Source organism: Sarcophilus harrisii, chromosome 5 (assembly GCF_902635505.1).
Source record: "Sarcophilus harrisii chromosome 5, mSarHar1.11, whole genome shotgun sequence".
Classification (NCBI taxonomy): Eukaryota; Metazoa; Chordata; class Mammalia; order Dasyuromorphia; family Dasyuridae; genus Sarcophilus; species Sarcophilus harrisii.
The window spans coordinates 49896402-49911916 of record NC_045430.1 but is presented as its reverse complement, the minus strand read 5'-3'; the positions used below and the strand labels follow the sequence as shown (position 1 = coordinate 49911916).

The 15515-nt window shown below is 31.7% G+C and overlaps 1 protein-coding gene across 7 annotated transcripts in view; it reads right to left on the bottom strand.

The window, feature by feature from the left end:
* The window catches only part of PPP1R12A (protein phosphatase 1 regulatory subunit 12A), a 158277-nt gene that overhangs the window by 38924 nt on the left and 103838 nt on the right, over positions 1-15515 (bottom strand). For 5 of the 7 annotated variants that reach the window (XR_004229620.1, XM_031938713.1, XM_031938712.1 and 2 more), the window contains exons 10-14: positions 12517-12729; positions 9140-9234; positions 7247-7366; positions 5884-6051; positions 5278-5454 (exon numbers count right to left, since the gene is read on the bottom strand). Coding sequence is in view for 6 of the 7 variants with exons in the window: in XM_031938713.1 (XP_031794573.1) it covers positions 5278-5454; positions 5884-6051; positions 7247-7366; positions 9140-9234; positions 12517-12729 (773 nt within the window). In the remaining variant the exon portion in view is untranslated. The remainder of the gene's footprint in view (positions 1-5277; positions 5455-5883; positions 6052-7246; positions 7367-9139; positions 9235-12516; positions 12730-15515) is intronic. The other 2 variants (XM_031938711.1, XM_031938715.1) reach the window with 2 other exon arrangements.

Here is a 15515-nt window from a genome sequence, read left to right as displayed (position 1 = left end):
TGTGATGATCAACTATGATATGCCATCCACATCCAGGGAGAACCATGAAGACTGAATGCAGATCAAAGCATATAATTTTTACCCTTCCCTCCCCATTTGTTTGCTTTTTCTTTCTTATGTTTTTTTTTCATAACATAGCAAATATGGGAATATGTTTAAAATGATTATACATTTTAACCAATATGAAAGGGAGGAAAAAATTTAGAACTCAAAATCTTACAAAAATGAATGTTGAAAACTATCTTTACAAGTTATTGAAAAAATGTTGCTGATAAAATTCTTTAGAAATTAGTTGTATGTATTCTGAAATGCCAAAATATGATGTCTCTAGAGACAAGTTACTTTTTAGATGTGAAAGCTAAAGTTTGTTACTTTTCCTGTTTCAAATACCATTCTGAACAATGGAGCTCATTTCCTCATTAGAACCAAATTTCTAACCAATTATAATCTCTTAGGTGTCCCTTGCTTCCTTTCCCCTCAAATTCTGAGGAAGACTTTGGTTCTTGTGAAGAGAAATATATTCCGTACATTAAAATCTTACGTGAGAAAACTCAGTAAATGGAAAGCTACTTAATTCTATGGTTAGCTGAGAAAATGTCTTTCAATCTTGGTGCTGAGAATGCTTTTACTGTATGTAATCACAACAATGAAGTTCATATGGACCTAGAAAGATGAAAAAGGCAACATCCCTTCTTCTTTGAAGAGATGAGGGACAACAGATGTAGAACACTGAATATATTGTTAAGAATTGGGCGATGTGTTCACTGAAGTGCTTCCAAACCATTTTCTTAATTCTGTCTTTACAAGGGATCATTCATTAGAAGGGTTAGGGGGGAAAAAAAAGTAATTGTTCTTCAATTATTTAGCACTTAACTAAGATAATAGCTTTCTACCACTGTAGTTGGAGAGCAAATCCACTTTCATTCAGTCACCATGACTTAAGCATCTTGTGGTGCTTTGAGGACCAATATCTTGAATATATATATATTTTAGCAACTTCTGATTAAATAAGCACTGAGCTACAAGTGTCAAACCACACTATCTTAGTGCTACCTAAACCAGATTAAAATGTAATTGAAAAATGTTTAATAAAAGATGATCGATTGCTGTGGATGTTTCAAACTCCAGACTTTATAAAACTAAACACTGGATTAAATTTGTGCTTGCTGTATTTAGGAGAAGAAATTCTAAATACATTCAAGAGCATATTATTTCCTTAAAATTACATGCTATAAACTATTTCCCTGATAATTATGTCACTCATTTAGTAAGTCTATACTTTAAACAAAAAAAATGGCTTAAATGAGAGGTTTACTTAAAAAGTGGTGGAAATTCAAAGTTTTCATTAGAAATGATCATTGCTTTAGATTTTAAAGATTTCCATGACATGAAACTACTCAATTCTGAATACAATTTATAAGTCATACTTGTGTCATCTAAACTTTTTTCTTAATAAATAATTTCTAATAAAAGTCATAAAATCTTATTTTCTTCAAAAATTGTGGTTGTCAGTCTAATTCAAGAAAAAGAATTTTTGTTTTTTAAATACCTTGTTTCCTAGATATAATTTAAGTAAAAATAAAATAAATCTTAAGTTGAAGCATAATGTTAAATGAGAGAACACAAAATGTACTGAGTTTCAATGAGTAGATCAATTCTTTAAATTAGACATATTCCACATTTCTTACCAGAATTAAATCTGGCTCTTTTTGGACAAATAATGTAATTGGCAAAGCAAAGTGCTGAAGCAACAGTAATTGAAAATGATATGACTTCCTAGACCTCCACAGTGCCTCCCTTCCACCATTCTCAGGCTATTTCATTGGTTATTTTAAGACTGTATCTCAATTGTACAAGAGTCACTTGAATAGGAGACAATCCCTAAATTCTTGAGCTAATCTGACAAAAGTTTCAAGCTCTCAGAATAAAAATGACTCTCTTAGACACTTCCTATCTGGCCTTAAATGAAGGCAAGAAGAATAAAAACAAAACAAAAAACCTCACTATAATGAGAATGGGACCACACAGCCACTTCCATCACAATTTGGGTTCAACAAAAAGAACCAGGACAACTAACTACACTAGAAAATTATAGCCTTTTAGTAACCTATTACCACATTATTACTGGGTTTTATTGCAAGACTCTTACAAAGAGAATGCAATTATGCAATTATATGTACAATTCCATGACTGTAATATTAAGATTTTTCTTTTTAAAGAACATTTTGTATTTAGCAAAGGAATTAATTTCAAATTTTTCAACATTCAGATCCTTAATGTAAAAAAAAAAAAATTTAGGCACTGAAATTTACTGAATTAAAATTACTGAAATTTTCCATTTGAGGGGCAGCTAGGTGGCGCAGTGGACAGAGCACCAGTCCTGAATTCAGGAGGACCTGAGTTCAAGCCTGGTTTCAGACACTTAACATTGACATTACGTTAGATCCTTTTAAAAAACATCTGTGTAAAAAAAATTATTCCTCAATGAAAGTTTTTTTGAGGGTTTAGGGTGAGGCAATGGGTGAATAATACTATGATTTAATTAAAAGACAAGCAAAAGATAACAAAACAATTATTAAAAATAGCAAACAATTATTTCACATGGAACAAAACGCAAGCACTAAAATTACTGCAGACATATTTAAAACAAAGCCACAAAATTTCTATAATGAAAATGGAAAAATTCTTGACACTTTAAAATTTTGTTTTGTATTACTTGGTAATGCTTAAAAATTTGATGACATTCAAACAATTTAAGCAAATACTATTAAAGGAGACTTTCAAAAACAATTTTAACTATTCCTGGGCAAAGAAAATCTTGACTTTAAAAGAAAAAAATGTTTTAAATTGTAGTATTTATGATAGACATCTTTAAAATTAGGCTTAGGATTAAGACCCAGGATTTTGCAAGTCTAATTTCAAACAACAAAAACTCATTTTTAAAAACTTACATATGAGCTAAAAGTTTAGTCAAATTTCTTGGTGCGTGAATTTAAAAAGATAAATAGCAAATCATCTGCCTTTAATTAAAAAAACATACAAAAACAGTAGAAAATAAAGTTTTGATTATGTTTCCTAGAATGTGCTCTTTTAAAGAGCACAAAAGTAGGCAGCCAAGGTTCTCCATTCAGGCTCTAGCATTAATTAGCTCTGTGGTCTTGGACAAGTTCCTTGACCTCCCTGAGTCTTAATTTTCTCATGTCCTCATCCATAAATTAAGCAATTACATGACTTCTAAAATCTGTTCTAGTTCTATAAGTATATATCAAAATACATACATATAGGAGAGAGTGTTGCTTTCTTCAAGCTGAGAAGAATTCCTTTCACCAAAGCATATTCCATCCATGTTATAATTTTTTTTTAAATGATGAAGTTTTCATTTATTAAAAAATTAAGAATATACAAGTTCATACGTTGTTCAAAAGCTGAGTAATATAACATTAGCCTTTGTGGTGTGCAAAATAAGGATTCATGAAGGCAATTTGATTTTTACAACAGAAGTTCTATTATAATTTCATAAAATGGTACACAGGACAATTTTACAGAATTAAAAATCTCCAAGACAAGATGGAGATAGTTGAATTACCATTGTACTACTCATAATTTGGGCAGTTAGGTGGCTGAGTGGAAAGGGCACTGGGTTAGGAAAATTCATCTTGATGAGTTCAAATCTTCCTCTCAGATACTTAACTAGTGATGTGATTTTGGGCAAGTCAATTCTGTTTGCCTCATTTTCCTTATTGGTAAAATAAATGTTGGAGAAAGAAATCAGGCTATAACTTTTAAGTGCTTGGGAGCTGCCTGAGATATACAGAGACATACTGACAAGGCTAGTCACATATCTAGTATATGTCAGAGTTATGACTGGAACAAAGATCTTCTTTGGTTCCAACCAAGAACAGAACCCAAAATTATATTATACTATTTGCAGCTTGATAGGAGTTGGTGAAAGAAGAGGGAGTAAGGCAAGGGAATGATGCTGTCAAATGCATTTAGTAATGAGAGGAAGGGAAATAAATGCAGGTATGTATGTTCATGTAAAATTAAATACTGGCGTATATAGATACAGCTTTGTTTTATCCAAGTTGATTTTAAAATGAAATTTTCTTATAAAAATCCTCTTTTCTTACTAACGGGGGAAAATGATGAAGAATAAATAAGAAACTAATTTTTGGGACAGTAGTATACACTGAAATGTTAAATACTAATAGTCCTCCAGTTTTCTCACACTCAGTACATTTGTCATAAAGGTAATCTTGAGAGAGAGAGAGAGAGAGAGAGAGAGAGAGAGAGAATGTGTGTGTGTGTGTGTGTGTGTGTGTGTGTTTAAAGTTCTGAATACTGGCTATCATGAAATGAATTAATTTATGGTTACAGCAACACATGGAATTAAATATTAAGAAGTTGAGAATTATCAAAGATAGCAAAGATTTTTTGGACATATTATTGTTAATTTTTTTTAACATTTCCAGAATCCTTAAGTTGTTATACTGCTTTGGTTTCTTTTATAATTTCTATATACCGTTTACATTTTGGAATTCAAAGGAAAAAAAAAAACTGATTTAAAGAATTATATACAGCTAAACTATATATAAAAATTTTTTTGTTCACAAAAAAAAACCCAGCTTGAAAACATCTAAGAGAAACAATCGTTAAAAATAAAAGTAATAATGATACCAGACTAAAATCGTTTTAGCTATATCAGCTGCTGTTTACAGGTTAAATAAGCCGAGTTAAGGCAGAATGAACCTTAAGACTCAGAGAGGTTAAGTCAAAAATGAATGGACCATAAAATCTCAGCGTAGAGAATCTTAGAGACAGTTTAGAATATCATATCTATCTATCTATATCTATATAGATATCTATATATATCTATATATAGATATAGATATATATAGATATCTATATAGATATATATAGATATATCACTGCAAGAGACTTCTTTATAATGTGTCTGACTTGTCTTATGGACCAGTTTAAAAGGACTAGAGCCAAAATGGGAATCCAGGTAGGACTTCTTTTTTCAGTTATTTTCCTAGTGAACACTACTATTTCTTTGCCTCCAAATTTTAAGAGCCAATTAGACCTTAATGGGTTGATAGTTGTAACTATACAGTTTCTAAGTAAATAACTTGCATCACTTCATTTATCCTAACAGAAAGATGGTCAACTAGACAAAATTTCAAAACAAAACGAAACAAGCAACCCCACCCACCCTTGCCCCCAAAACCACCTATCCCTGGGTATGCTCTCCCAGCATCGGGTCCTTTTACACACCTGCGTCTCTCCCTGACCTCTGCTGTTGAGGACACAGTACCAGCAGTAGTTGTAGTCAAGGCTGTGGTAGAAGTGGCAGCATTTACAACAGTTGGTGCAACAGGAATGGTCACTGCCGTGGGAACACTGTCCTTGTCTTTTTCAGCACTATCCTCAGCCCACAAACGATGTGAGGTACTATAACATTATAAGCAGCAACACAAAAAAGAGAAAAGGAAACAGCTAAACACCGAAAGCACTTTGCTAAACAGCTGAATAACATGTAATTCCAGGGATGGATTTTTTAAAAACACAAAGTGAGAAATCTCTCAGCTATGAACAATAAAGCTCATTAGGAATAATCCAAGGTAAATTCACATTTAAGAATTTAATTAGCAAGTAGTTAATAATGACTAAATTTAATATTTTATTTTCCTTCACAGAGACATGCATAATTGTTACTTTAAGGCTAACTTTTTGCACAATATTTTTTCTGTCTGTGAAGTAGCCAAATAAATTTACAGAGTAAATGAAAAAATCCAGAGTCCCAGTACCTACTAAACGAAAATGCATGCACATACAAAAGCACACAGTAGAACTGAACACAAAACACAAGTGTGAACTGACCTGCTTTGTGTGCCTGCTGAAGAGGAGGTGGTTGCAACTTTTGTGGTAGTGCTTGCACTCGAAAGCAGGCTTTTCTGGAGCCCAGTGGCAGAGGTAATTGTTGGCGTTGATGTGGTGCTTGGAACACTAGAATTAACCAAATCATCTTGTCTTCTACCAAAGGAACAACTGAAGGAAAGAGTCATATCTATATAGAATGTGTTTCAATATGGACACTAAAGTCACTATCTACAGGTTAACCAAGTTGGTGAGGCTTGGAATCATCAGAAACACCAAATACTTTACATACCATACCATCAGAGTTGTACCCACTACTTGCCACCTCTCTAATTTGAGAATATAATCTTTTATGAATAATGAATTAAAATAGTTTGTTCATCTGGCGTACTTTTTGAAGTGTCCCAGATATTGATCTGGGACAATACCTTAGTCCATGGTATCACTCTAGGATAGACTAATACCAATCATATTAGTAATTATAATAGGTCATTGTTAAGATCTGAAGAAAACCATTTTGAAAACCCTAGACTGAATCTTAAACCCTTAATGGGGCTTTCAAATAGAACTAGGATTCTTGTAATCAAGAGGACCTTTCAGAAGAATCAAAGTACTTATTCTACTTCCCAAGTATACTTTAGCCCATAGTCCTGGCATGGTCTGAAAAGCAGATCAATGAAAGCTAAAGCTCAAAATTTCACTCATAAATTGATTGTAAATCATTATGAATTGAGATAAAAACTGAAGCATTGTATAGTTTTGCATTTTATTTAAACTAGGATCTGCATGAAAAAATAAAAAAACAAAATAACTTTTGTAAATTTTTCTTGTCTCCTTTTGAAGGATAAAGTAAGAAATGAGAATGAAGCAATTCTGTTCCATGACTGTAAATAAGCAGAGAATTCATATATTTCCCCAAATATTGCTTAATATTTTTTTCCTTAGGCCAGTATGAATACTATTAGATCAGTTGACATCCTATTTTTAGCATTCTAACTGACTTCAAGTTATTGGCAGAGGCAATTAGACCTTAATAGTCTACCATGCAGAATTTTGGACTATTTACCAGAGAATCAATTATCTGGTTATTATTCAGCTCCAGTTCCACCCATTTATAACTGAATACATTTTTATTGTATAGCAAATTAATGCAATGTAAATGAGGAAGTCATTGCTGTGGAAAAATATTTATGAATAATAGTTTGAAGGTTAAAAATAGAAAAGCTAAATTTGCCATAAACAATGAGAGAGAATCTTGAAAACTACTTAATTCTAAAAACTCCAAATAAATGCCTCTTGTTCAACAAAATATAAATTAACTCCCAAGACATCTAAATACACACAATAAAGTTTTTAGTAATAATACCTTTTATGATAAGATGGGCCAAGTGATGATAATCCTTCATTAATTGAGCTATTCTTCTTGATATCGTCTTCCCATTTTCTTCTTGTATATGAACCACTCGTTCGTAAGCTTGACGAATCTCTATGGAAAAGATCATATTAAACCAAAAAAAAAAAAAAAATGTTAAGAAACTTTGTATTAAATAGTGTAAAAATTTATCATCTGATCAATGAAAAATTTTTATACTTATCAATAAAAAAATTTCAAAGTAATAAGAAGATATCAAAATTAAAACATGGACATAAAAATAAGTATTAATGAAAGAAAGCTGTTGTGAAGAAGTGAACAAGAAAAATACCTCGGATTCATACAGTGCATACTACATTCTAAAGTACTATAAATTCTGTTTGGGTAGACTGTAAATGAAGCTTTATCATCCAACACACATACTGATTATGCAAAACATATTTCAAATGCCATAGCTTCTCAATTTTTAATAATGAACATTTCCATGAACACTTCACATTATAAAAATGTGAAGATCCAATTAGTAGAAACTTCTGGTTGACATTATACTGGTTAATATAACTTTTTTATTAACTGAAAATTTTTTTTCTGAATAAATGTCAGACTTGTGAAAATGCAAAAGTAGAAGCAATAATGTTATGCAATTGAGAGTGTGCACAATGTATAACTGTATTGATGTATGAGAGGGATTTAGGCAGAAGATATAGGAACCTATATTCTATGAAAGGGTACACTTATTTAGGATACTGTACATATTCCATGATCTGTCTATTCTTCATACATCTAATATGTACTGAGGAATAGACACCACAGGCAAGACATTGTGCTCTTAGAAGATGACAGGAGGAAGACAGATAAAAGACATACAAAGAAGTCAAGATTATTAGCCTCAAGAAACTTGATTTTCAGAAAAATACATTTAATACCCTAACTCATGTCCTTAATGGAAGTATGTAAACCATGCAAATGTAGCTCTGGCATTTGGATTGTTTGTTATATTATAACACATGTGAAGGACTGAATTATTCACAAGATAACAATGGAAAAAAAATCATCAGACTCTTGACTGGAAAGTTCCAGAGAGTATTTTTTCTAATATTCCATCATATAAATTCTGAACATATATAGTGATGATATTAATAGGAAAACTAGAAGACAAAGTCCAGGAGTATTCCGAAACTGGTTTGTATTGGCTTACAAAGAGCAATTCTTAATTTTCAGCATAGGTATTTAAACTTTGGGAATTGGTCAATGCTGCAAATGAGGATTTGAGTTATTGTTTTGTTCATTGTCTAGGATTTAGAAAGTAATAAAATGCAAATTAAACTTAAAAGCATGTTATATGTACGATAAAAAAAATTGCAGATAGTTAGCTATGAAGCATTTGCCAAAAGGGGCTAATGGACAGGTCTTCAGCCGCTATCAACAGAATTATAGCTCTTCTATTTGGGGGGGGGAAAAAAAAGGAAATATAGATCATTCTGAGCTTAATCAAAACGGGGTAAATGTGCCTTCTGACCCAGTTTTGAATAAATATCTATATTTCTTTTCACTTGTTAGATCTGTTCAATTGATATATAGCCAAAGCTTGCTCTGTTATAGCAAGTGATATAGACAATGTTTAAGTAAGGTAGGAGAAATCTACTAACCTGATTTATAGATGCTTAGTCACACATGACTTCTGATCATTGTTTTACAAATAACTTAACAAATACTGCTTTTTCATTCTTTTAACACATTTTAGAAAGAAAAAAAAAAGGACTTGGCCATTTAAACGGAAATTTTAAATAAAATGGCACATTTACCTTAACTACAGAGATTTTTTTAAAAAAGCTTTTGTTTTTATAAAATTAAAGCAAATTATTTAAATTTTTATGGGGAAGTCACCTGTTTTCTTTCTCTTCGATGTCAGATGTACTGGCTTGACGCCTAGGTATCGTAGGTGTAACATATGCAAGTCTAGTTCCTTTATTATCTTTCTCCTGCAAAACATGGAATATTTTGTAAAATACAATCAATATTTATTCAAAAAGGCAGAATCACTCAGCTACTGGAATTTAGAAGAAATTATTAGGAATCATGTGTTATAATCTTAGCCTTACCACGGTATGATGTTGGGTAAATGATAATGTTAGGCCCTTGGTTTCCTCAAATGTAAAATGAGTAATTAGAATTACATAATTCCTAAGATTTCTTCCATCTTAAATGTCTATAATGCTATTATTCCTTATTGTTCACTTCTTTTACTTTTATTAAAAGATCTGCTAAAGTTTGGAAATGAGAAAATGAAAATTCTTTTATCATTTGGTGAAATTCCCTAAAACCGGTAAGTTTCTCAAAGTAATGTAATTTTATAGCTGGAAGATTCTATTTATTAATTTCAAAGCTACTGGTAGCTCAAAATTTCTTTTTCATCTGCTTCAACAAGGTTCACAATATTAAGGTTAACATAAGTTTATTCTCAATTTTTGCTACTACTAAATCACTATATAACTAATTTTAAATTAGCTCAGGAAGCTATATTATTAAAATAATTAAATAGTGAGCCTTTCTTTAGTCTGTCTGAAGGGCAAACTGTTCTACAATGTAATCTTTATAGTTTTTGGTCAATATAGTATTGTGATTTCTTTAAATAATAAACTCTTGACAAACAAAACTAAATTGGCTTATAAGCTACAATTTGGAAGAGCAGCCACTGAATTATTCCCTCAGAACATGTATCTTGGCCAGGCATCATATATAGACTCGAACTATAGGAGGAAATTGAACTGAGCATGCAACTCATTTAAAGATCCCAAGTGCCTCTGTGATACAAAAGTTTATCCTTTTCAAGACCACCAGTGCTCTTTCTTCTATGTGACTGTGAAATCACTGAACATCATAATTTCCAAAATATCAAAATTCAGAAGTGATTTAAAAAGAAAATAATGAATATACATATATACTATAAGGTAGGCTATAGCCTGGCTCTGGAATCATAGAATCTGAGCTCAAGTTACTAAACTCCCCTGGACCTCAATTTTCTCATCTGTGAAAATGAAGGGAATTCTACTAAAAAGCTATTAGAAATAATCCACAACTTTAGCAAAGTTACAGGATACAAAATAAATCCACATAAATCATCAGCATTTTTATATATCACTAACAAAATGCAACAGCAAAAGATAGAGAAATTCCATTTAAAATAACTGTCGATAGTATAAAATATTTGGGAATCTATCTGCCAAAGGAAAGTCAGGAACTATATGAGGAAAAGTAAAAAACACTTTCCACACAAATAAAGTCAGATCTAAACAATTGGAAAAATGTTAAGTGTCCTTGGATAGGTTGAACAAATAAAATAAAGATGACAATACTACCTAAACTAATCTATTTATTTAGTGTTATACCAATCAGACTCCCAAGGACCCAATGACCTAGAAAAAATAACAACAAAATTCATCTGGAAGAAGAAAAGGTCAAGAATTTCAAGGGAACTAATGAAAAAAAAAATCAAATGAAGGTGGCCTAGCTGTACCTGATCTAAAACTATATTATAAAGCAACAGTCACCAAAACCATTTGGTATTGGCCAAAAAATAGACTAGTTGATCAGTGGACTAGGTTAGGTTCACAGGACAAAGTAGTCAATAACCATAGCAATCTAGTGTTTGACAAACCCAAAGACCCTGGCTTTTAGGCTAAGAATTCACTGACAAAAACTGCTGGGAAAATTGGAAATTGGTATGGCACAAACTAGGCATTGACCCACACTTAACACCATATACCAAGACAAGATCAAAATAGGCTCATGATTTAGGCATTAAGAATGAGATTAAAAATAAATTAGAAGAACATAAAAGACCTCTCAGATTTGTGGAAGAGGAAGGAATTTGTGATCAAAGAAGAACTAGAGATCATTATTGATCAAAAAATAGAAAATTTTGATTATATCAAGTTAAAAAGCTTTTGTGCAAACAAAACTAATTACAGACAAGATTAGAAGGGAATCAATAAACTGGGAAAACATTTTTACAGTTAAAGGTTCTGATAAAGACCTCATTTCCAAAGTATATAGAAAATTGACTAATTTATTAAGAAATCAAGTCATTCTCCAGTTGATAAATGGTCAAAGGATACGAATAGACAATTTTCAGATGATGAAATTGAAACTATTTCTATTCATATGAAAAGGTGTTCCAAATTGTTACTGATCAGAGAAATGCAAATTAAGACCACTCTGAGATACCACTACATACCTATAAGATTGGATAAGATGACAGGAAAAGATAATAGTGAATGTTGGAGGGAATGTGGGAAAACTGGGACACTGATGCATTTTTAGTGGAGTTATGAACAGATCCATAATTGTGAACTATGCTCAAAAAGTTATTAAAATGTGCATACTCTTTGATCTAGCAGTGTTACTACTGGGCTTATATCCCAAAGAGATATTAAAGATATCCTGTATGTGCCAAAATGTTTGTGGCAGACCTTTTCATAGTGACTAGACTCTGGAAATTGAATTGATGCCCATCAATTGGAGATGGTTAAGTAAATTATGGTATATGAATGTTATGGAATATTATTGTTCTATAAGAAATGACCAGCAAGATGAATACAGAGAGGCTTGGAAAGACTTACATGAACTGATGCTAAGTGAGATGAGCAGAACCAGGAAATGATTATACACTTCAACAACAATACTATATGAGGATCAATTCTGATGGAAGTGGTTCTCTTCGGCAATGAGAGGAACCAATTCAGTTCCAAGTTAGTGATGAACAGAACCAGCTACACACAGCGAAAGAATATTGGGAAACGAGTGTGAACTGCTTGTATTTTTTTTTAACCTTTATAAATCCAATTTTCTTGTGCAACAAGAGAACTGTATAAATATGTACACATATATTATATTTAAGATATACTTTAACATGTTTAACATGTATGAGACTGCCTGTCATCTAGGGGAGGGGGTAGAGGGAAGGAAGGGAAAAGAGAAGTTGCAAGGGTCAGTGTTGAAAAATTACCCATGCATATGTTGTGTCAATAAAAAAACTATTAAAAAAAAAGAGAAGAAAAGAATGAAGGAGTTGGAAAAGGCAACTTCTGAAACCCTTTCCAGCTCTAGGTTCATGATACTATAAGAATTTTAGCCGATTATTAAGAGAGAATCAAATAAGATGATGTATATCAAAGTACTTTGTAACACTGAAGTACTAGAGGGAATTATTATTAGGTACAGCATTATGGGGAAAACAATTAGGTACAAGTGTGAAAATTTACCTTTTCTTTATTATCCAATGAAGAAGAAAGCCTGGGGCTGGATGCTGAGCGCATAACCCCTGTCATGTCCTTCTCTTTCTGGGCTTCTTTAGAGGCTGTAATTTCAGCAAGGGCACCGTAGCTGCCTGTCTTCCTAAGACCAAGCCGCCAAGAAGCTGGGGATTCATCTTTCCTCTCTTCTTCTTTTGGAGAAACTTTTGTAGAAGTTGGAAACTGTTTTTGTATGTAAAAAGTGGGGGGAAAGAGGAGGGAGAGAGAAGTACATCATACTAGAACTTAGATCAAAATAACATTTGTAGGCAAACAGGACATAAAAAATATGATCATATATAAGAAAATGCTGTTTTCCTATGTTAATGACTTCATCAATAATGAGGACATCCATAGCTGGAAAAATGGAATAGAATTTTAGAAGTTAGACTTACAAAAATGCACTCCACACATTTTAATCACACAGAGACACCAAGATGCAAATCTAAACAAAGCAGAACTGACCACACAGTAAAAATTTAAAACCATGCAAATGTAGTCCTGGCATATGGATTAAGTTTGTTATATTATAACCTAAAACAAATTCTTGTACATACAAAATCCTCACCAGAAGTTTTTCACCCTTACTGGGCACAAGAACAATGCCAGTTTTGCGTAACCCCTGCCTCCATGACGCAGGATTTATTGATTCCGCCACAGGAATGATAGGAGGAATGAAATCATACTAAAGCCAATTAAAATATGACATGTAAAGAAATGAAGATCGAAAGAACACAAAAAAAGTTAAGAAAGGACACAATATTCATTTGCTCATTTAAGATCAAACTAGAAATATTGACCTTAGTCTTTAAAAATAATTGAGAATAAGCTTTAATCTTAGCACAGAAGACAGCATGATGAAAGAAGCTGTTAGAGAAATAAGCTGTATTCCCAAGACAGTTTAAAATAAACAACATTTGTTAAAATAGCAAGCCAGAATACCTAGTGCATAAAGGTAGCCCAATCTGAAAACATAAATTAAAAGAATACCAACCATTTTGAAGTCAACAAACCTTTTGGTGAAACCTGAATTTTGGTTTTTAACAAATCATATATATAGCTTGCTTTAAATATTTTGCTCTACAGATTAAAAAAATGGGGGGAAAAAATTCTTCTGATCCAAATTGAATATAAATTAATTACATGAATCCTCAGGATAATAGAAGTTAGATTATTTTAAGAGATGATAAATCTGGTTTATTCTTCAAATTTAACATTTTTATTATCTTTTATTAACATTTTAAAAATATTTTTAAATAATTCATCTCAGGAATGATTTTTAATTTATGATTACTACAAGAAATTTGATCTTCATAATTAATTGAGAAAATCATTCAATTACATTTGACTGTGAGCTCCAGAACAGGAAGCAAATCTTACTTTTAACTCTGTATTTCCTTCTTACAACTCCTTGAACAATATTCTTCACAAGTATCATGTTTACTAAAAGTTTGCAGGTGTTAAAAGATAATAATATATCTTCAAATTAGGAACAGAGCATCAAATTAAAATGAATAGTTTGGTATTAATTTCCTGTGGAAAAAGAAAATTCAGATTGCCCAAGACTAACTGAATTGCTCACAGGAGTTGTTTATGAAGCAAAAAAATAATGATGCTATTATATAGGTATACTTTGTTATGTAACTGTAGTACTGCCCAATATGCTTCTCTAATTTAAATTATTCTCTTCTCAATGAATGAATATTTACTCATTCAAAATGGTATTGCAGTTTTTAAAGGCAATTTTGAAAAAAAGAAAAAAAATTAACAGTGACATCATTATTATATATACTCTCTTCTTTGAAAATGATTAGTTCTTTGAATACATTAGTTTTGTTGAACTTGTTAAGAAGTGAGAATATAATATTTTGCTGAAATTTGTACTGAGTTTTAAATACCTCTTGCTTATAAAACAATTACTTTATAAAACTCTGAGTTGAGTTTTTAAATTACAATCCAAGTAACGAAGAAAAACTAAATAATTGCCTCAAGTGGACCACTTACAAAGAAATAAGCTGATAAGCATTATTTAATTTTGCATTTAATGTTATCTATACATATAATTAACCAGAACACAGTACTGGAAAATTCTAATTAACTGAGGTTTTTCCTGAACAAAGAACAGAAACTATGTTTGAAATAATAAAATTATTTTTGTATGTGTGAGATATTAAACAAATGATTCATGCACAAAAATATTCTGTAGATATTAGAGGACAATAGACATTTTAGAAACAGAAATGGAAAGGGAAGAATAGCTAGGTGGACATGTATGTTCTACATGGTACTATAGTAAAGAAATTAAAATATAATAGAATGAAGATGGAAATATGATTTAGTAGATCTCCAGAGAGGCAAATCAAGGAGGTACCAGAGATAGTTTTAATACACATCAGATATTGTTCATCTTCCTACACTCAGTGCGGAAAGGACCAAAATACTAAACCAGCCACTCTGAAAATTGCAACTAATATGCCAATATAACAGAGGTTGAAGAACTTGATGTTGTTCATCTTCCTACACTCAGTGCGGAAAGGACCAAAATACTAAACCAGCCACTCTGAAAATTGCAACTAATATGCCAATATAACAGAGGTTGAAGAACTTGATGTTAACACTCTTTAAATTAAATCAACATAGCCACTGATGCTTTGCTGGTTTCAATACAATGCTAAACAAAAGGAAGAATGGCAAACTTTCTAATGGGAGTAAATGCAACAAAAGTTGGTGGAACAAATAAATGGAAAGTAAGATCGAATTGCAGAAGTACTAAATGCCACTCCCGAAGAAGGCATGGTTCTCCAAGGTGGCTTTGCATTGCTTTGATGCATTCTGGTCCTAGAATCATTGATTTTGGCAAATAAAGATTTAAAAAGCAAACAAACAAACAAATAACAACAAACCTGAAGAAAATAATGAAGACCACTTTTATGAATATAGATGGAAAGTCATTGACTGTTGAGAAAATT